The following is a 22,734-nucleotide window of genomic DNA, read 5'->3' as shown; positions in this document are numbered from 1 at the left end:
CGTTTTCCATGGTGTTCAACAGGATGCTAATAGCTATTATACAATCAAATGGTTTAATGGTCAAATAAATTTGAGGAGTGCTGTTTTAAGCAGAGTTTAAAGCTTGTTTTTTTATTACAGGATTCTCAAAGCCTTTAAAATAATACATTCTCTGACTCTCAGTGAGGAATTCTAATACACAGAGTTTTTCTAAGGAATTTTTTTTTAAGTGAAACACACATTATGAATGATTCATTTTGTGCACTTTGTAGTAGTTGAGTTTTAAATGATACAAGTTTCTGAAACCAAACTTAGCATCTTGGACATAAATGCATTTAAGGAGGTGGGTTTTGGCTAGAGAAAGGCTCAGTTCTGCCTTCCAGTAGCTGGTAGCGTAGATGATAGGAGCATCATTTTTCAGACTTAATCAATTTTACTAGAATATGGTTAAAGTATTGGGTTGGCCAAAAAGTTCGTTCGGGATTTTCCATACACTCGCACGGAAAAGCCCGAACGAACTTTTGGGCCAACCCAGTATGTTGTAATCTGTGTTATGCTTGATTATTTCAGCAAATATCAGAACTTACTTGCTGTTCCTGCTAGAGGGACAGAAGTTTTAAATTAATTTCCCTTTTCTCAGACACAGTGATTACTGCCAGAAATTAGAGAAGAAAGGTATATTTGGAATTTTGCATACAAGTTGAGTATCGAATCAAATAGCATTTTCAGCAAAGATTTAGATGTCAGTCTAATTTGATGGAGAGACAGTGGGGGTTTGAAATTTTTTCCAGAGCCAAGCTAACTTTTAAGTAGCCAGGCAATGAGTGGTTCCTTTAACATCCCAAGCCAGTGATGCTCAGTTTTAAGATAATTAAATTGCTAATGCTTCAAGGATGCTTTGACTCACTTTAGAGAGGCCATAGGAAGAATTTCGGTGTAGATAATTACATTCAGTCTACCCATACCTTTTCCTTCACTTTTAAGTGACGCTCTTTCCTTGAAGAGTATATCTGATGTTGAGAACTTACTGTCTTCTAATCTCATGCTATGGCTTTCCCTAGTGTATAAAAGCAACAGTGTGAGTTAAACATAGGCAGAACACTCTATGACATAAATCACAGCAAGATCCTTTTTGACCCACCTCCTAGAGAAATGGAAATAAACACAAAAATAAACAAATGGGACTTAATGAAACTTAAAACTTTGCACAGCAAAGGATAGACGAAAAGACAACCCCCAGAATGGGAGAAAATATTTGCAAATGTAGCAACTGACAAAGGATTAATCTCCAAAATTTACAAGCAGCGCATGCAGCTCAATATCAAAAAAACAAACAACCCAATCCAAAAATGAGCAGAAGACCTAAATAGACATTTCTCCAAAGAAGATATACAGATTGCCAACAAACACATGAAAGGATGCTCAACATCAGTAATCATTAGAGAAATGCAAATCAAAACTACAATGAGATATCATCTCACACCGGTCAGAATGGCCATCATCAAAAAATCTACAAACAATAAATGCTGGAGAGGGTGTGGAGAAAAGGGAACCCTCTTGCACTGTTGGTGGGAATGTAAATTGATACAGCCACTATGGAGAACAGTATGGAGGTTCCTTAAAAAACTAAAAATAGAACTACCATATGACCCAGCAATCCCACTACTGGGCATATACCCTGAGAAAACCATAATTCAAAAAGAGTCATGTACCACAATGTTCACTGCAGCTCTATTTACAGTAGCCAGGACATGGAGGCAACCTACGTGTCCATCAACAGATGAATGGATAAAGAAGATGTGGCACATATATACAATGGAATATTACTCAGCCATAAAAAGAAACGAAATTGAGTTATTTATAGTGAGGTGGATGGACCTAGAGTCTGTCATACAGAGTGAAGTAAGTCAGAAAGAGAAAAACAAATACCGTATGCTAACACATATGTATGGAATCTAAAAAAAAAAAAATGGTCATGAAGAACCTAGGAGTAGGATGGGAATAAAGACGCAGACCTACTAGAGAATGGACTTGAGGACACGGGGAGGCAGAAGGGTAAGCTGGGACGAAGTGAGAGACTGGCATGGACATATATACACTACCAAATGTAAAACCGATAGCTAGTGGGAAGCAGTCGCATAGCACTGGGAGATCAGCTTGGTGCTTTGTGACCACCTAGAGGGGTGGGATGGGGAGGGTGGGAGGGAGGGAGATGCAAGAGGGAAGAGTTATGGGGTATATGTATATGTATAGCTGATTCACTTCATTATAAAGCAGAAACTAACACACCATTGTAAAGCAATTATACTCCAATAAAGATGTTAAAAAAAAATAAAGCAACAGTGTGTTATGATGAAAGATATTTGCAAATGTGTTTGTATCTAATTTAGATGACTGTTTGTCTAATGCAAAGAGTATAACTGAAAATGAGAATGAAAAGTGTACTGAAATTAGTATTTGTAATAACATTATACATATTTTTGAATGTCTTCACCTTTAAAATCTTGATTTCTGGTTAATAAAATTTCTTAATGTACACAGTTAACCCACTTCTTAGAACTGATTTATCTTTCTGTTTTATTATAGGTGGAAAAACCAATCAATTGAATCTCCAGAACACTGCAACTAAAGCGATTATTCAAGGTCTTATGCCAGACCAGAATTACACAGTTCAAATTATTGCATACAATAAAGACAGAGAAAGCAAGCCAGCCCAAGGTCAATTCAGAAGTACGTATTTACAGATCATAAAGTGCTGCCATGGGACTCTGTCCCAGCTCTGAGGTTGAGTCTGTGGTAAATATTGTATTGATAACAGGTTAAAATTCTAGATTGTTTAGATTTGAAGAGATCTTAAAAGACATTTAGTATAATCTTCTGTGAGTTCCTTCTATCTCTAATATTCTCTGTCCCTTCCTTTACCCATTTCATGGTGCTCCTACTTATCCTTTAAAAAGGTTTTAGTTCTTAAATAACTCCCTGACACTGTCCACTGAGCCTTATGTGGACATCTCATCTACCCAGCACATAATAGCTGCTCAATAAATACTTTCAGGAGTCTGTGAAGGGAGGTACTCTGTCTGCCCCCATAATGATCTAGGAAGGGAATGGATGGGAGTGTCTTCATTTTTGAGCCAGTTCTCAAATAGTAAGTTGGGCAAAGACTTGACATATAGAGACATTCTAAGCAGGAGAGAAAGCTCTGAGGCAGCCCCATCCATGCCTGTGCTGTTCCATTAGAAAGCTTTTCCTTATGTTGAATTTAAAAGTTGTCCACAAAGACCCTGATTCTTTTGCCTTTCAGGAAATATTCATTCATTCACTCATTCTTTGTTTTTTTTCACTTAACAAGTGTATATTGCATGGCTACTAAGTGTGAGGCCCTATTCTAGGCCCTGGGAACATGACAAATCCCTGCCCCCATGGACCTTATATTCTAGTGACCAGAGACTACAGCAACTCCCTCTTCCTGGAGGTGACCTATCTAATTGGAGGGCAGTTTTGTGTATCAGGAATACAAACAGAAGAGGTCTGTCCTGGTTAACTTTCTGTGTTACTTCATTGTTAAGGTAGACTCTTTAAAAAACCCAACTCATTATTAAGGACAATTTTAAACATAATTTAAAAAATCAGCAGATTCATAAAATAAACCCCTAAATATCCATCAGTTGCTTCAACAATTAACCATTCATGGTCACTCTTGTTTCATTTATACCCCCATACTCCCCTCTCTCATATTATTTTGAAGTAGATCCTACACATCATTTCAAATAACAATAGCTTTTTAAAGGGTTAATCCACAAATCGAGAAGGCTGTGGGTTCTAGAACTCTATATACAGCAATGTTCTATTTGGATTTTTCTATCCCTCCCTTCCTTTTTATCTTTCTCTTCTAGGTAATGTTTTATGAGACACATTTTGTGATTTTTCTTAAATTAAAAAAAAAACTTTGTTAACCCGCTGCCTCTTGAAACTTCTGAACAAAGAAACATTTGGTGAATCCACCTGTCAGCAGGACATACAGATGTTTTAAATGTTACATTCTTTTGAGATTCACAGTGTCTGGAAGCTCTGGGAAAGGGTTTTATGCTATTTTCAGTATAAATCAGCCTTCTGTCTCATTTTATTGGCACTGTGCTTCAGTTTCTGGCCTCTGACATTCCTACATGAGTAAGGGAAATAACTTTCCTTAAAGTTTGTGAGAAGCAGTAAAAAGGACAAGGAGAAACAATTCATTTCACTTTAGTCTTAAGCTTTTGTGCAGTTGATTATTGCAAATATTCCATGACTAGCAGCATAAGAAACACAGGTAGCCTTAAAACTTTGCCAATAGCTATTTACTCAAAACATTTAAAAAGAAATGCTTTTGTTTTCTGTTTGCTTAGCTCTGCTGAAATAATCTTAGTGAAACAGTCCAACTTGTTAGATAAATTATATGGATGCATATATATTTTTTAGCTATGTTATTTTTATTGGCAGGATAGAGGTCTTAGTTCTTCCCAAATAACAATTTATAAGAATGAAATTAAAATAACTTTGTTTGGATGGTTTCCTTTTCCATTTTGCATTTCAGTTATGTTTTTGCTCCCTGTGAGATGGAGCTAAAGCCTGGTCTCCCCTCCATGGAAACCTTTCATGCTTGGATCCAGGAAAATAATGATCTAGACAAATCCTGTGGCTATAGGTTTGCAGTTAGTGTAGGGATTTGAATTTTTCAAAAGTCCATCTTCTGATACACAGGGAAACATAAGGAACCATCTTTGGATTTTGAAGACAGAAAGGCATGTCTGAACTGTTATGATTCCAAACCTGGTGTGTGTATTTGGCCAAGCAACTTAACAACTTCTAGCCTCAGTTTCCTCATGGGCAAATGGGGGGATGGTTTGTGCCTATTATTGTGTGGGTTAACTCACGTCAGCACATAGTAGGGGCATGGTTGCTTTTGTTGTTATGATTAATACCACTTTACTCTATTTTTTTTTTTTTTTAAATCAAATTGGCAATCATGGCTGCCTGGTTTTTTGTTTTTTGTTTTTTTTTAAATTTTTATTTATTTATTTATTTATTTTTGTCTGTGTTGGGTCTTCGTTTCTGTGCGAGGGCTTTCTCTAGTTGTGGCAAGCGGGGGCCACTCTTCATCGCGGTGCGCGGGCCTCTCACTGTCGCGGCCTCTCTTGTTGCGGAGCACAGGCTCCAGACGCGCAGGCTCAGTAATTGTGACTCACGGGCCTAGTTGCTCCGTGGCATGTGGGATCTTCCCAGACCAGGGCTCGAACCCGTGTCCCCTGCATTGGCAGGCAGACTTCTCAACCACTGCGCCACCAGGGAAGCCCCCACTTTACTCTTGACAGTCTGTTTTCTAATTGATTTTGTCTCCTGCGAGAGGAGGACAGAAGCTTGGCATGGCATGTGTTACATCTTGTATGTGACCTAGAGGCCCAATTCAAAGTGACTGTTTTGTTTTTTTCTTGTTCATCTGTAGAATGGATTTTTTTTTTTTTTTTAAAGAATTATTTATTTATTTATTTATTTTTGGCTGTGTTGGGTCTTAGTTTCTGTGCGAGGGCTTTCTCTAGTTGTGGCAAGCGGGAGCCACTCTTCATCGCGGTGCGCGGGCCTCTCACTATCGCGGCCTCTCTTGTTGCGGAGCACAGGCTCCAGACGCGCAGGCTCAGTAGTTGTGGCTCACGGGCCTAGTCGCTCCGCGGCATGTGGGATCTTCCCAGACCAGGGCTCGAACCCGCGTCCCCTGCATCGGCAGGCAGATTCTCAACCACTGCGCCACCAGGGAAGCCCTGTAGAATGGATTTTGGCCCTATTTTGGCAAACTTTATTTTTGGTCACTATTTTTCTCTTTGGAACTATATTTTGCTCATCTCTGCCTGCAAAATCTTGCTCCTTTTTTAAAGTTTGGCCCAAATGTCACCTTCCTGATGAAGTTTCCCAGTGTCTCCACCTCTGCAATTATCCTTTCCCAGATCTATTTCTACTTTTAGCACAACTTTCCTCACACTAGAGTTGCAGACTTATTTTCTTTTACAGAATGAAAGCAATTTGAGGCCGTGGCCTATGTGTGGGTGGGGTTGAAGATGTAGATTTGGAAATTATCCACGGAAGGGTGAGAATTAAAACTGTGGGATGATAAAATTGTAGGTGGGGTGTACAGGGATGCAAGGCAAATGTAGTTTATGACTGTGTTTCAGGAATGGAAGCAGAAAAATGATCCAAAGAATGAGAATGTAAAGGAGGGGTCAGGGGAATATGAGAACACCCAAGATAATGCTTTTTTAAAAACTGAGAAAGAAAAGAATTTAAAGGAAGAGGTGTTCCAAAGTGGCCAAGCCTTATAAAGAAGTCAGAAGATGTGGTCTAAAAATGGATTTAGAAAATGAGAAGATCAGTGGAAACAGCAGGATTAAGGCATCTTGTATTTAATTATTATTTTTAATCATGGAATTTAATCTCTAAGTACCAGAAAGCCAAGGAAGGTTTCTATAAAGGAATCATAGAACTAGAGCAACCTGGCCTTGGCAGATGGCAAGTCTCAAACCCTTTTAGCAAAGGGATGGAAGCCAGTAAAAAGAAGAGGAGGGAGGAGGAAGAGATGCTAAAGACAGGATTCATGGAATAATACCCTAAGAAGACAAGAAGGATGGTTCAAAGGAAATCATTGCTTACCCTACAGAGCCAACCCTCCAATAAGTTTGCAGATTTCCATGAAGTGAATGCAATAATTAAATGAAATATTTTGCCATGGGATCACTTCCTCCTTTTCACAGGGTATATGTGCAGATACCGCTGCCATTTAGCGATGACTCAGGACAACTCCAGGTGCCAAGCAATAGCAGGGCAGCTGCTGTGGAGTGAAAAGTAAAACTATTGGAGTACATAGGAATGAATGTATTAAAGGACCGAGGGTCATTCTGGGTCCCTGAATATTTCATAATGAAAGTAAGGAAGAAATACTACTATTTATATTAGTAGGGAAACATTTTTTTTTAAGTTTGAAAGGAAATTATTATGGAGTTCCCTATCTTCTATTGCAGATAGACCAACTCCAAATGAGTATATTCATGGCTAAGATCTTTCTAGAACAGGGGCCAACTCACAGGCCTTCCAGAAATCTGAAGACGTGGCTTGAATCCTGTGCCAACACTTTCTGGTTTTATGAGATAAGTCTTAGCTCCTTAGCCTGTTGGTCCTTCATTCCCTCATGTCTGAAATGGGGCTAATCTTGTGATTTTATAACAATTATGAAGGGTTAAATTTATTTGATACATCTGCCCATAGTGAATACTCTGCCAAAGTAATTCTGTGATTTCCACACATTCCCATGACAAAATTGAAAAAAATAGCAGCTCCAATCTTCTGAAATGAGATTCTACCGTGGAGCTAATTTCTAGTTAAAACTTTCAATACTTGCAAGGGTTTTAGTAAAAATTCATTGAATATTTTCTTTTAGGTTTTAACCTAACATGTTGCTGTATTTTTACTTTTTTTCCAGTTAAAGATTTAGAAAAAAGAAAGGAACCAAAACCCAGAGTCAAGGTTTTGGACAAAGGAAATGAGAATAAACCATCTGTACCAGAAGAAGGTCAGATTTTTTTTTAATTTAATTTGCTTATTTGGGGGATTGAGTTGTCTTAAGAACACAGACAATACATCCATCCTTGGCCGTTGGTCCCATCAGAGGAGTACAGACCTAATACGAAAATCTCCCTTAGCCCCACCTCATTCCCTCCTTCCTTCCTCACACATAGTAACTGTCAACACTTCCCTCTCCCTTACTTTTCCATATTTAATACATCACTAAGTTCTAGTGAATTTATTTTCTATTGAAATACTGACAGAATCTGTTCGTTTCTTTCCATGTCTATTGCCAACACTCCACTAAGCTCCCCTTTCTTTCCTGGTGTGCAGTATTATTTAGCAAGATCTCAATTTGTTCTCTGCCCAGAAGTTAGAGTGATCTTTGCAAAACAAATCCGACTCTACGCTCCACGTACCACCACTCCCCCCCGACCCCCGCACATCTTAAAACCCCTTCAATGGCTTTCCACTGCTCTTAGGGTGGAAGCCAGATCCTTATCAAGACTTTAAAGGCCCCCCATAGTCTCGTGACCTACCTACCTTTCTTCCTTCTTCATCTCGCTGTTTAATTTTAAAACTTTATGAACACATTGCAGAAACTAAATACTTCTAAAAATGAAATTGCAGGGTTAAAGGATATGCAAATTTTATAATTTTGGTAGTCTACCAAACTGACACAATTTTTTCAATAATTTATTCTTAAAATGTACACTCTTTCCAATATTTGAAATTCTCAGTTTCAAAGTTTTCCTATTTCTTCTAATAATTTATAATTTTATATTTATATTAACTATATTATTATGATTTATTGTTACATATATCAGGTATATAAAAAGTATAAAAATAAGTAATAAACAACTTTATCCAGTTAAGAAGATAAATATAAACAGCACAGTCGGAACTCCCTATATATCCCTGTATATTCCTTTTCCTCCCCTTCTAAGAGGCTGCCAGTATTTGAATTCAGTGTTTATCATTCCAATATGTGTCTTTATCAGTTTACTACATAAATATATGAATCCTGAAACCATATTTTAATTATGAATTCATATCTTAAATTTTGTATACATTTAATCAAAATCTATGTATACTTTGCAACTTGCTTTTTTTCACAAATATTAGATTTTTTGAATTATCCATGTTGACTTATGTGAGGCAATTTATTCATCTTTGTTGTGTATAATTCCATTGGATAAATATAACCCAATATATTTAACTCTTCTACTTTTGATGTTCCCAGTATTTTGCTATTACAAAATTGCTGTAAGTATTCTTATTTATGTTGCCTTCTGTACATGTGGTAGAATTTCTCTAGCATATACACCTACATATTGAAGTTTTCAATTATAATGTGTGCATATCTTCAACCTTGTTCATCTTGTCTATGGTATCTTATTATTTTGTATGTTTTTATATATAATATTCTTTCCTTATTATGTTTTTCTAACTTCCTGAATTGAATGCTTATCTCATTAATTTTCAGTATTTCTCCTTTTCTATTATATGCATTTTTTAAGGCTACAAATATCCAAGTACTGCTTTAGCTGTATCACATAGATTTTGATATGTAGTATTATCTTTATGTAGCTCATGCTATATAATTTCTAATTTCTACTAGGCTTTCTATTTTGATCCACAAGTTATTTAGAAATATATTACTTAATTTCTAAACATACAGATATTTTTTAAAAGATACGTATTTGTTGTTGGTGTCTAACAATTGCATTGTGGTACCAATATTTTTTAAAAATTTGTTCAGACTTATTGTTTAAATGTGGTCAATTTTTTTTTAACCATCGCATGTGTTCTTGAGAAAAATTTTAATCTCTGTGTCTGGGAGATTTGTCCATTTCTCTTTGTAACTCTGGTAATTTTGCTTTAATTAGAGGCTAAGTTCATGTAAAATAAGAGTTGTTATATTGTCCTAGTGAATAATTCTTTTTACTTTGTAAAAATTTTCTTTATTCTTAGTAATTCAATATTTGACTTAGACACTATTTTGTTTAATAGTCACATAACATATTGATTCTCTGCCCTTTAAGTTTCACCCTATTTGTGTTCTCAGGTTCAAGGTGAGTAAATCTTTTTTTTTTTTTATTATTTATTTGTTTTTATGATCGACTTTATTTATTTATTTATTTTTATTAATTTATTTATTTATGGCTGTGTTGGGTCTTAGTTTCTGTGCGAGGGCTTTCTCCAGTTGTGGCGAGCGGGGGCCACTCTTCATCGCGGTGCGCGGGCCTCTCACTGTCAAGGCCTCTCTTGTTGCGGAGCACAGGCTCCAGACGCGCAGGCTCAGTAGTTGTGGCTCACGGGCCCAGTTGCTCCCGCGGCATGTGGGATCCTCCCAGACCAGGGCTCGAACCCGTGTCCCCTGCACTGGCAGGCAGACTCTCAACCACTGCGCCACCAGAGAAGCCCGAGGAAATCTTTTAAAGAGCATTTAGTTGGATTTTAAAAAAATCATCTCTTACAACCTCTGTATTTTAATTGGTGTCTGTAGTCCACTTACATTTTGGATTTGCCATTTATTTTATGCTTCCTATTATGCTACATTTTCCCCTTGTATGCCTTATTTACTTAAAATTGATCACTTTTTTTTTTTAAATACATTTTCCCCTCTACTGAACTAGCAGGTATTTAATCCTTTTGTGTTTTTTGTATGATTATAATTAAATTTTTAGTGTGCATACAAAACCAAACTCTAAAACTAATCAGTATATTTACCATTTCCCAACCAATACAAAATTTTATAGTACTTTAACTTCAATTATCTACCCTCTATATTTTACATAATTCATAACAAATACATTAATTTTAACATTTTTGCCTCATGAAGGTATAATATTTATGGTAATTATAATTTTAACAGTCATTGTTTGTCCAGAACTTCCCATGTATATAAATTTCTTTGCTCATTATTCCATCTTGCATCTCAGATTTTCTGCATGTGTTCAGTTTCCTTTAGAGAAGATCTGTAGTGGTAAACTTAACTTTATTCACACAAAAATATCTGCAGCCCATCCTCATTTTTCAAAGACTAGCTGGGTACCAGGTTGAAAGTTGTTGTCTCTAATCATTTAGAAGATATTTCACTCTCTTTTGGCTCTTGTTTAAGACAAGTCTGTTGACAGTCTAAACGTTATTCCTTTTCAGGTAATCTCTCTTTTCTCTCCAGATGCTTTTCAGGCTTTCTGTTCTTTTTCTTTGGTGTTCTGTTGTTTCACTACAATAAGTCTTGTTATAGACCTCTTTGTGCTCCCAGAATCAGGATTTATAACTTTCACTGATTCTCAACCTTTAGCTCTTCAAATATTCTTTTTCTCAGTTACCTATTTCTTTCTCTATTCTCTCTTTCTCTGTATTCAAATTATATTTATCATAGATAGTCTTTTTTGATGATCTATGTCTCTTAACTTTCACATTTTCTACCTCTTTGATTTTATCAATGACATTTTGGGTAATTTCCTTTATCTTTCTATTAGTATACTAATTACCCTTTTATCTCTTTCTAATCTGCTTTTTAGCCTGTCCTTTTTAATGAGTAAATCTTTTATTTCTAGAAATTATATTTGATTTTTTGAAAATTTTGCTAGAAATTTATCTGGTACATTGTTCCATTTTAGTGTTTTTTAAAAAATTATTCTGCTGTCTTAATCATGTTTATTTTATATTCTGAACCCATTTACTGGTTTTCATTCATGGTGCTTGTTTTCTTGTTTGACATGTCACTTTGATTTGTGAGCTCTTTTGTGGGAATTCTTCACAGCATGGTTTAGGAGTGAGCACCTCCAGAGAGGTGCCCCTTGGTTGCTACCAAATTGGAACCATTTTATGTTAATTTCTTGTTTGGGGATGCTCAAGCTTGTCAATGTTACAAATTCATAAGACACTATGTAAATATTGTTTTTCTTATTACCATTTTACCCACTTATTTTAACATCCATTGATGATTCTTGCCTGAGTCAGTTACTACTATAATGTTTCTGAAATGATAGTTTTCCTAACTTCATTGTTCATTCTACATTTTTTTAGGTGGCATTCTACTGTAAGGGAGATCTTTCCCTTCTCCCATATTTATGTATTTATATAATTTTTATTTCATGTGATGGATTATAATCCATTACTATCATGTATTTTGATGCTCAAATTCTTCCAGAACTGCTCAGTGGGAGCTATTTCAAGGTGTCTCCTATGCCCTTTTAATATATCCCCATCATTCTTGAAGCTTTTCCTTACTTTCTGGCACAAACCTTGCATTCCAGGCTCCTCTTGTAGTTTTTGTGCCCTGTCCTGAAATCAACCACTTCTTCAAGGAGTTGGGATTTTTTCATGGAGAATGGTATTTAGATACCAAAATGTGGTGACTAGATGTGTTTATGCTTCTGCGTTGTCATTGCTTCTAGGCCCTCTTATCTGAGAATACACACACACACACGCACACACACACACACACACACACACACAGAGTCCATTATCTATTTATCTATCTTTCTATCCTCTATCTTATTGTACCTTGTATCTATCATCTATCCATACCACAGGGTTTATTCTAGCATTTCTTTTTCCATATTTACAACTCTCTCTTCAAAAGAGTTGGGTAACATGGCTCCCAATATCTTAAATGCATCTACTTATATGCTCAATCATAAAAAGAGTTTCAAACTTGCTAATTTATACACTTAGCAAAAAGTCTGTCAACTAGAGTTCGATATTTGCCTTTAGTGTGGGGTATATAATAAAATATCTGTGTTCAAAAGGATCTTGGGTTAGTTCTTTTCTTCCCTGTTCATGGCGGTTTTGTTATTCATTTTTAATACAGTCAGGGTAATTTGTGAGGACATAAAACATTCATGTGGTTCCAAAAGTAAAAAAGTATACAAAAGGGTAATACTCAAAAGAGGTATGACTTCCCCTATTTCTTCCACCCAGCTTTACTCACCACCTTTAAATAACCAAACTCATTAATTTCTGATTTACTTTCCCTGTGGTTTTTTTTTTTTTTTTAATTTCTAAATACTTTTATGGAGGATTTTACCTGGAAGTTCTCGGCTGAGTTTTGGCTTAGCATTCTTTGCCAGGCAGTGCTTAAAGAATGGCAGTCAAGGTGAAACATATCTTCCATGCATGGATTAGAGTTTGATCCCAGAATTTAGCTATAACTAGATATTCCTAAAATGTCCTCAGTTCTCCTTTCTTTTCCCTGATGCACCTTCCTCTTGCTCTTCTAAAACATAGGTTTGAGTGAAGTGAATTGAACACAGGGAAAAGAACAGTGAAAAGTGAGAGTAACGTTAATACATGTTCTGATAAATCCTCACCGACACCTGCAGAAGGACCTTTCATTCAGCAGTTCATTTGCTTTACACACTAAACACATGTTTATGGAGAGGCCTTTCCTGAGCCCACTTTCACTAGGGACTGTTTCAGCATATTTATTGCAGTGATGAAGACCTGGCTTAGGGCAAAAACTTTCAGGAATTTTGTAGATAAAAGGTGGCTTCCTCTTTTAGGTGAGGGTTCCCATGAAGTATATAAAGGGGCAGAGAGGATTCTGAGGGCACTGGTGATATGAGTGAATAGTCTTAAGAAGTAAGTTGTAAACAATGGTGAGAATTCAGGTCAGAATTAGGGCTCCCAGGACAGTGAGGGGGAGGGTTAATGGGGTCCACTGGAGATTTTAAAAAGGTCTTCCCCACCCAAACCTTGATGTACTTCTTTTTTTTTTTTTAATTTTTAAATTTTATTTTATTTATTTTTTATACAGCAGGTTCTTATTAGTTATCCATTTTATACATATTGGTGTATATATGTCAATCCCAATCTTCCAGTTCATCCCACCACCACCACCACCACCACCACCCCCCGCCGCTTTCCCCCCTTGGTGTCCATATGTTTGTTCTCTACATCTGTGTCTCTATTTCTGCCCTGCAAACCGATTCACTTGATGTACTTCTTTCAAGATGTGATAGTTCCATGATTCGCATTGAACTCTGCTCTTTGTTTTCCCTACAATCTACAGTCTTTTGGTATAAGAGTCTACATTGATAGTGGCTCAGATACAATTGGACATAGTTCAAATATTTTAGAATTTTAGTTTAGATGTAAAGAGCTAAGATCATTAACAAAAGTTGCTGTGTAGTTAGTTCCTTGTTTGCTGTCTACTGTACGTGTTTCTTCAACAATCCAAATCCAACTCCCAAACAAAAGTGGTATTGGCCTTGGAGCATAATACTGGCACGTCTGCAGCAACTGATATTTCTTGTGTGTTGTCCAAACAGCTTTCTCCAGTCATTTTTGGTGTTTTGCACAAGAATACAGGACTTGATTGAAAAAGATAATGAGATAGAAAGAAAAAGTAACATAGGGTTTCCTTGTTTTTTCCTCTTAATGGTTTTTAAATTAAGATCTCTGACCCTCTTTGCGTTTTTTTAAATGAATTATTTTTCTCTGCAGGGAGAAGGTAAAGGGAGGGTCCCAATGCTCTGATTTTTAGGAGGAAAAAATAAGATGAGCTTAAGTTATTCTTTCCAAGAAAACTTTCCATTCTTTCCATGGGCAAACTATGGCCCATGGGCCAATCCAGTCCTCTGTTTTCTTAAGTGGATAAATGGGTTTTATTGGAACACAGCTATGCTTATTTCTTTATATACCATTTATAGCTGCTTTCCCACAATATCAGAGTTGAGCAGATACAACAGAGATCAGATGGCCTACAAAGACTGAAATATTTTCTGTTTTGCCCTTTTCAGAAGAAGTTTGCCAATCCTTGCTTGAGAATGTTTAAAACTTTTGAATATGTTGGAACAGAATTACTCACTGGACCGAGTAATTCACTGCTTTTCTAAGGACAGCTGTCCATTTTGGTATTTCCAATAAGAATTACATGGGATGTACTCTCATATATATGCCTTCAAAGGACCCTACTTCTCATTTGTTTTTTTTTCCCTACCTGAAACACGAATTCTCCCAATTAACATTAAATGAGTTAATACATATAGTGTCTAGAACATAGTCAGTGCTACATTGTTATTTTCTATTAATATTAGAATGTATAGTTTGCATGAATTAATATCATCAAAGACCAATCTTTTGTGTTAGTGACTTAACAGTAAATGCATAGAAGAGATTTGGTGATTACCCTCCAGTGCTGAACACTGAGTCAGGCACTGGGAATTAATTGGTGATCACGGTAGGCAGGATTCTACCCTCATGAAACTTACATAGTCTAGCAGGGACTCAACGTGTTTACCCAGTGCCTTCTCCTGGGGAAGAGTCAGGTTTGAATTATATGTAGTTATGGTTGAGCATAGCCAGGGCACATGATTATTCTCCAGGTGTATTTTCACTTACTGGAATTGCTTACTTCCTATAATACTTTTATAGTTCTTGGCTTGCAATTAAGAGATCAATTTGAAAGTTTACTGCTTTTTCCACTAGTTATTCTGGGCCTTAAATCTGCTGAACCCAGCACTGTGAGCTTAGTTTGACCAGGGTGGGACTGGAGAAAATTTTAATTCTGGTGATGCAGGAGTCAGAATATTGGCTAAAGCACAGGTGAGTGGGTGGGTTTTGTAGGTTAATTCTGGCTAGATCTTGACTTTTAGACACAAGGGGGAAGGGATTGAGTCCAGTCATAAACTGGACTTTGGGGTTAGGTTGTGGGTGGAATTCATGCATTAAAGGATCTAGAAGGATGCCTGGCCCATAGAGTATGCTCTGTTAAGTGTTCCTGTTCCTCCTCTTTTTTTTTCTTCATCATCTTCTCCTTCTATTTCATTCTCCTCTTCTTCCTCATTATTCTCATAATAATAATTATTATCATTACCTAGACAGTTGAAATAGTGTACCAGCAACACTAGGGTGAACTAGAAAATCTCTGCTCATAAGCATAAGGAGAATTTTTGGAAGCCCCTCTGTCTGTGCCTGTGTCCTGAGTGGAAAAATGTCTCCTTGAGAATTTATAACCATGGGCCTGTACCACATACAGATTAGGCATTCACATTTATACTCTTCACATGTTCTGGGGTCCTAATATTCAAGAAATTAATTTTAAACTTGCTCAAAGCTGGTATAAATAGGGTCCCTGGCAGAAGAAAACACAAAATCACCTTTGAGGCACACATGCTCAGCCCTAATTCTAAAGATTACCGCAGATAAAGCAATGCCAGAAAGAGTTTATAATCCAAAATTTTGAAACACAGAAGTAAAACCATGAGTATGCGTCATGAGACACAAATATGGTGGTCTCAGAATCCCATGATTTCCAATTATGAAATGATTACATAAATACTATAAAATAAACAACAATATTATTGAAGTCATAGAAATAGTCAAAACAAGAGAAAGATGAGAGACCATGAAAACAAGAGTAGGTAAGATTTGAAAAGGGACTGAATAGAGCATAAAGTGTTCCGAAGAGTGCAAATGAAAAATTAGCCACACCCAGAATCGTGTTGGTGAAACTGTAAAACACCAAAGTAAAAGATAAGATTTAACAGACAAACCAGGAAGAAAGAGGAATAAAAAGACTTGTTGAAGCCATTTCTAAGTGATGGAGATCTAGCTATGGGTAGTTGTCTGTTCTTCAGTTCTTTGGCATATTAAGTAAAACCACTGTTTTAAATAAGTAATGTTAATTCAAGTTATTAATTTATTTAAAAAGGTTGAGAAACCCTTGTGATGTAATTTTGGCCCTGTTTCTCCTCACTTCTGCTGTCCGATCGTTCCATAACACTTCTTAGAAGCACAGAGCAACTGCAGAGGTGGTCTGTCAAGCCCATGGCATTAGCCATATGGTAGGTCTGAGTAGCCATGCTCAGAGGAGAAATCAGAAGATCATATGACTGGCTTTTCAGTCCAAGGTTTAAGAGGATAAACAGTAACATTTTCATTAGAATATTCTTTTTTCTTCCCCTATTGAACTTTCCTTTTTCTCCCTTAATTTTCTTGTTACTTCTTGAGGTCAGTGTGGCTCAGTATATAGCACACAGGTTTTGTGGTCATACATCCCTTGGAATGAAATCTTCCCTTGCTTCCTACCTACCTAGGCAACCTTAGGCGTAGAAACCTCTCTAAGCTCCAGTTTCTTCATTGGCAAAATGAGCATAATAGCCATAACGAGTATGCAGACTTGGGAAGATTAAATGCTATCAGGTTTGTGACATACCTGGAACATAGCAGGTATGGGATGAATGTCAGTTTGCGCCCCTTTTTCTATTTCCTTTTTTCTAGTGTCTTCTTTTCAAAGAGAAAGCATTAGCCTACCAAATGCAGCAGAGTCTCTTACATTGTCAGTAAATATTTGTTGAATATTTGGATTTGGCTTGTTTTAGACTCAAGGAGAGAGGTTCACATTCCCTTAGAGAAGATTAAGAAAGACTGTTTTCATGAAAAGAATGTTATTATTATAAAAAAGCAGAAAGCAGATTTCTGTTTTTGCTGTGATGTAAAGCATTAAAATTCATGTTTTCAGGAACTCAGAAAAGCATGAAACAGAATCAGTCATTCAGAAAATAATCATTGAACACCTGCAAAATACATGATACTGTGCGTAAAATTATAAGGTTTCCCTGAGGGCAAGGGGCTGAGATTCTCCTAGCAATAGACCGCCTGTTTTCTCGGACTTTCTGCTACCCCTGACCACTCTTGATAAGATATTTTTAAAGGAATTTTGACACCTCTTCTGTTGGCCTCCAAAAACTTTATCATTCTTAACCCATGAATTTTCCAGTGGTAAAAAAAATATAGCTCTTCCTTAAGTAAGTTTTCAAATGTCCTCATTTTAGTTTTTTTAAAATTTTTTTTCAGAGATATCTGAAGTTATCATTTTATTTTATTTATATATTTTTTAAGTTTTATAAGCCTATATGGGTTTTTTTTAACATCTTTATTGGAGTATAATTGCTTTAAAATGGTGTGTTAGTTTCTGCTGTATAACAAAGTGAGTCAGCTGTACGTATACACATATCCCCATATTTCCTCCCTCTTGCGTCTCCCTCCCACGCTCCCTATCCCGCCCCTCTAGTTGCACACAAAGCACCGAGCTGATCTCCCTGTGCTATGCAGCTGCTTCCCAATAGCTATCTATTTTACATTTGGTAGTGTATATATGTCCATGCCACTCTCTCACTTCGTCCCAGCTTACCCTTCTGCCTCTCTGTGTCCTCAAGTCCATTCTCTATGTCTGCGTCTTTATTCCTGTCCTGCCCCTAGCTTCTTCAGAAACAGTTTTTTTTTTTTTTTTTTTTTTTTTAGATTCCATATATATGTGTTAGCATACGGTATTTGTTTTTCTCTTTCTGACTTACTTCACTCTGTATGACAGGCTCTATACCATCCATCTCACTACAAATAACTCAATTTCGTTTCTTTTTATGGCTGAATAATATTCCATTGTATATATGTGCCACATCTTCTTTATCCATTCATCTGTCGATGGACACTTAGGTTGCTTCCATGTCCTGGCTATTGTAAATAGAGCTGCAGTGAACATTGTGGTACATGACTCCTTTTGAATTATGGTTTTCTCAGGGTATATGCCCAGTAGTGGGATTGCTGGGTTGTATGGTAGTTTTTTTTTAGTTTTTTAAGGAAGCTCCATACTGTTCTCCATAGTGGCTGTATCAATTTACATTCCCACCAACACTGCAAGAGGGTTCCCTTTTCTCCACTACCCTCTCCAGCATTTATTGTTTGTAGATTTTTTGATGATGGCCATTCTAACTGGTGTGAGGTGATACCTCATTGTAGTTTTGATTTGGACTTCTCTAATGATTAGGGAGGTTGAGCAGCTTTTCATGTGTTTGTTGGCAATCTGTATACCTTCTTTGGAGAAATGTCTATTTAGGTCTTCTGCCCACTTTTGGATTGGGTTGTTTGTTTTTTTGATATTGAGCTGCATGAGCTGCTTGTATATTTTGGAGATTAATCCTTTGTCACTTGCTTCGTTTGCAAATAGTTTCTCCGATTTGAAGGTTGTCTTTTCATCTTGTTTATGGTTTCCTTTGCTGTGCAAAAGCTTTTAAGTTTCATCAGGTCCCATTTGTATATTTTTGTTTTTATTTCCATTACTCTAGGAGGTGAGTCAAAAAGGATCTTGCTGTGATTTATGTCATAGAGTGTTCTGCCTATATTTTCCTCTAAGAGTTTTATAGTATCTGGCCTTACATTTAGGTCTTTAATCCATTTAGAGTTTATTTTTGTGTATGGTGTTAGGAAGTGTTCTAATTTCACTGTTTAGAAATTAATTTAGCTGTCCAGTTTTCCCAGCACCACTTATTGAAGAGGCTGCCTTTTCTCCATTGTGTATTCTTGCCTCCTTTATCAAAGATAAGGTGACCACATGCACGTGGGTTTATCTCTGGTCTTTCTATCCTGTTGCATTGATCTATATTTCTGTTTTCTTGTGACAGTACCATACTGTCTTGATTACTGTAGCTTTGTAGTTAGTCTGAAGTCAGGCAGCCTGATTCCTCCAGCTCCGTTTTTCTTCCTCAAGATTACTTTGGCTATTCGGGGTCTTTTGTGTTTCCATACAAATTGTGAAATTTTTTGTTCTAGTTCTGTGAAAAATGCCATTGGTAGTTTGATAAGGATTGCATGGAATCTGTAGGTTGCTTTGGGTAGTATAGTCATTTTCATAATGTTGATTCTTCCAATCCAAGAACATGGTATATCTCTCAATGTGTTTGTATTATCTTTAATTTCTTTAATCAGTGTCTTATAGTTTTCTGAATACAGGTCTTTTGTCTCTTTAGGTAGGTTTATTCCTAGGTATTTTATTCTTTTTGTTGCAGTTGTAAATGGGAGTGTTTCCTTAATTTCTCTTTCAGATTTTTCGTCATTAGTGTATAGGAATGCAAGAGATTTCTGTGCATTAATTTTGTATCCTGCTACTCTACCAAATTCATTGATTAGCTCTAGTAGTTTTCTGGTAGCATCTTTAGGATTCTCTATGTAGAGTATCATGTCATCTGCAAACAGTGACAGTTTTACTCCTTCTTTTCAGTTTTGAATTCCTTTTATTTCTTTATCTTCTCTGATTGCTGTGGCTAAAACTTCCAAAACTATGTTGAATAATAGTGGTGAGAATGGGCAACCTTCTCTTGTTCCTGATCTTAGTGGAAATGGTTTCAGTTTTTCACCATTGAGAATGATGTTGTTTGTCATATATGGCCTTTATTATGTTGATGTAAGTTCCCTCTATGCCCACTTTCTGGAGGGTTTTTATAATAAATGGGTGTTGAATTTTGTCGAAAGCTTTCTCTGCATCTATTGAGATGATCATATGGTTTTTCTCCTTCAATTTGTTAATATAGTTTATCACATTGATTGATTTGTGTATATTGAAGAAACCTTTCATTCCTGGGATAAACCCCACCTGATGATGGTGTATGTGCTGTTGGATTCTGTTTGCTAGTGTTTTTTTGAGGATTTTTGCAGCTATGTTCATCAGTGATATTGGCCTGTAGTTTTCTTTTTTGTGACATCTTTGTCTGATTTTAGTATCAAGGTGATGGTGGCCTCATAGAATGAGTTTGGGAGTGTTCCTCCCTCTGCTATATTTTGGAAGAGCTTGGGAAGGATAGGTTTTAGCTCTTCTCTAAATGTTTGATAGAATTGGCCTGTGAAGCCATCTGGTCCTGGGCTTTTGTTTGTTGTAAGATTTTTAATCACAGTTTTAATTTCAGTGCTTATGATTGGTCTGTTCATATTTGCTATTTCTTCCTGGTTAAGTCTTGGAAGGTTGTGCTTTTCTAAGAATTTGTCCATTTTTTCCAGGTTGTTCATTTTATTGGCATATAGTTGCTTGTAGTAATCTCTCATGATTCTTTGTATTTCTGCAGTGTTAGTTGTTACTTCTCCTTTTTCATTTCTAATTCTGTTGATTTGAGTCTTCTTTTTTTTCTTGATGAGTCTGGCTAACGGTTTATCAATTTTGTTTATCTTCTCAAAGAACCAGCTTTTAGTTTTATTGATCTTTGCTATCATTTCCTTCATTTCTTTTTCATTTATTTCTGATCTGATATTTATGATTTCTTTCCTTCTGCTAACTTTGGGAGTTTTTTGTTTTTCTTTCTGTAATTGCTTTAGGTGTAAGGTTAGGTTGTTTATTTTAGATGTTTCTTGTTACTTGAGGTAGGATTGTATTGCTATAAACTTCCCTCTTACAACTGCTTTTGCTGCATCCCATAGATTTTGGGTCGTCGTGTTTTCATTGTCATTTTGTTTCTAGGTATTTTTTGATTTCTCCTTTGATTTCTTCAGTGATCTCTTGGTTATTTAGTAGTGTATTGTTTAACATCCATGTGTTTGTATTTTTTACAGTTTTTTCCTGTAATTGATATCTAGTCTCATAGCATTGTGTTTGGGAAAGATACTTGATATGATTTCAATTTTCTTAAATTTACCAAGGCTTGATTTGTGACCCAAGATATGATCTATCCTGGGGAATGTTCCATGAGCACTTGAGAAGAAAGTGTATTCTGTTGGTTTTGGATGGAATGTCCTATAAGTATCAGTTAAGTCCATCTTGTTTAATGTATCATTTAAAGCTTGTGTTTCCTTATTTATATTCATTTTGGATGATCGGTCCATTGGTGAAAGTGGGGTGTTAAAGTCCCCTAGTATTATTGTGTTGCTGTCAATTTCCCCTTTTATGGCTGTTAGTGTTTGCCTTATGTATTGAGGTGCTCCTATGTTTGGTGCATAAATATTTACAATTTTTATATCTTCTTCTTTGATTGATCCCTTGATCATTATGTAGTGTCCTTCTTTGTCTCTTGTAATAGTCTTTATTTTAAAGTCCATTTTGTCTGATATGAGAATTGCTACTCCAGCTTTCTTTTGATTGCCATTTGTATGGAATATCTTTTTCCATCCCCTCACTTTCAGTTTGTATGTGTCCCTAGGTCTGAAGTGGGTCTCTTGTAGACAGCATATATATAGGTCTTGTTTTTGTATCCATTCAGCCAGTCTGTGTCTTTTGGTTAGAACATTTAGTCCATTTACATTTAAGGTAGTTATTGATATGTATGTTCCTATTACCATTTTCTTAATTGTTTTGGGTTTGCTATTGTAGGTCTTTTCCTTCTCTGTGTCTCCTGCCTAGAGAAGTTCCTTTAGCATTTGTTGTAGAGCTGGTTTGGTGATGCTGAATTCTCTTAGCTTTTCCTTGTCTGTAGAGGTTTTAATTTCTCCATCGAATCTGAATGAGATCCTTGCTGGATAGAGTAATCTTGGTTGTGAGTTGGTTGTTAAGTTTTTCCCTTTCATCACTTTAAATATGTCCTGCCACTCCCTTCTGGCTTGCAGAGTTTCTGCTGAGAAATCAGCTGTTAACCTTATGGGAATTCCATTGTATGTTATTTGTTGCTTTTCCCTTGCTGCTTTTAATATTGTTTCTTTGTATTTAATTTTTGATAGTTTGGTTAATATGTGTCTTGGTGTGTTTCTCCTTGGATTTATCCTGTATGGGACTCTCTGCGCTTCCTGAACTTGACTGACTATTTCCTTACCCATATTAGGGAAGTCTTCAAATATTTTCTCAGTCCCTTTTTTTTTCTCTTCTTCTTCTGGGACCCCTATAATTCGAATGTTGGTGCGTTTAATGTTGTCCCAGAGGTTTTCATTCTTTTTTCTTTATTCTGCTCTGCAGTAGTTATTGCCACTATTTTATCTTCCGGGTCACTTATCTGTTCTTCTGCCTCATTTATTCTGCTACTGATTCCTTCTAGAGAATTTTTAATTTCATTTATTATCTTGTTCATCATTATTTCTTTGCTCTTTAGTTCTTCTAGGTCCTTGTTAAATGTTTCTTGTATTTTCTCCATTCTATTTCCAAAATTTTGGATCTTTACTATCATTACTCAGAATTCTTTTTCAGGTAGACTGCCTATTACCTCTTCATTTGTTTGGTCTGGTGCATTTTTACCTTGCTCCTTCATCTGCTGTGTTTTTCTCTGTCTTCTCATTTTTCTTAACTTTCTGTGTTTGGGGTCTCCTTTTCACAGACTGCAGGTTCGTAGTTCCCGTTGTTTTTGGTGTCTGCCCCCAGTGGCTAAGGTTGGTTCAGTGGGTTGTGTAGGCTTCCTGATGGAGGGGACTGGTGCCTGTGTTCTGGTGGATGAGGCTAGATCTTTTCTTTCTGGTGGGCAGGAC

At 36.4% G+C, this 22,734-nt stretch overlaps 1 protein-coding gene across 5 annotated transcripts in view; it reads left to right on the top strand.

Annotated features, from left to right (window-relative positions):
- Nucleotides 1–22,734, top strand: part of COL14A1 (collagen type XIV alpha 1 chain) — a 264,099-nt gene that overhangs the window by 51,954 nt on the left and 189,411 nt on the right. For all 5 annotated transcript variants that reach the window (XM_059901421.1, XM_059901422.1, XM_059901423.1 and 2 more), the window contains 2 exons: nucleotides 2,566–2,709; nucleotides 7,484–7,573. In XM_059901421.1, the coding sequence (XP_059757404.1) occupies nucleotides 2,566–2,709; nucleotides 7,484–7,573 (234 nt within the window). The remainder of the gene's footprint in view (nucleotides 1–2,565; nucleotides 2,710–7,483; nucleotides 7,574–22,734) is intronic.

This window comes from Balaenoptera ricei, chromosome 17, assembly GCF_028023285.1.
Source record: "Balaenoptera ricei isolate mBalRic1 chromosome 17, mBalRic1.hap2, whole genome shotgun sequence".
Classification (NCBI taxonomy): domain Eukaryota; kingdom Metazoa; phylum Chordata; class Mammalia; order Artiodactyla; family Balaenopteridae; genus Balaenoptera; species Balaenoptera ricei.
Note: the sequence above shows the minus strand (reverse complement) of the source record. Positions and strands in the feature narration are given on the sequence as shown.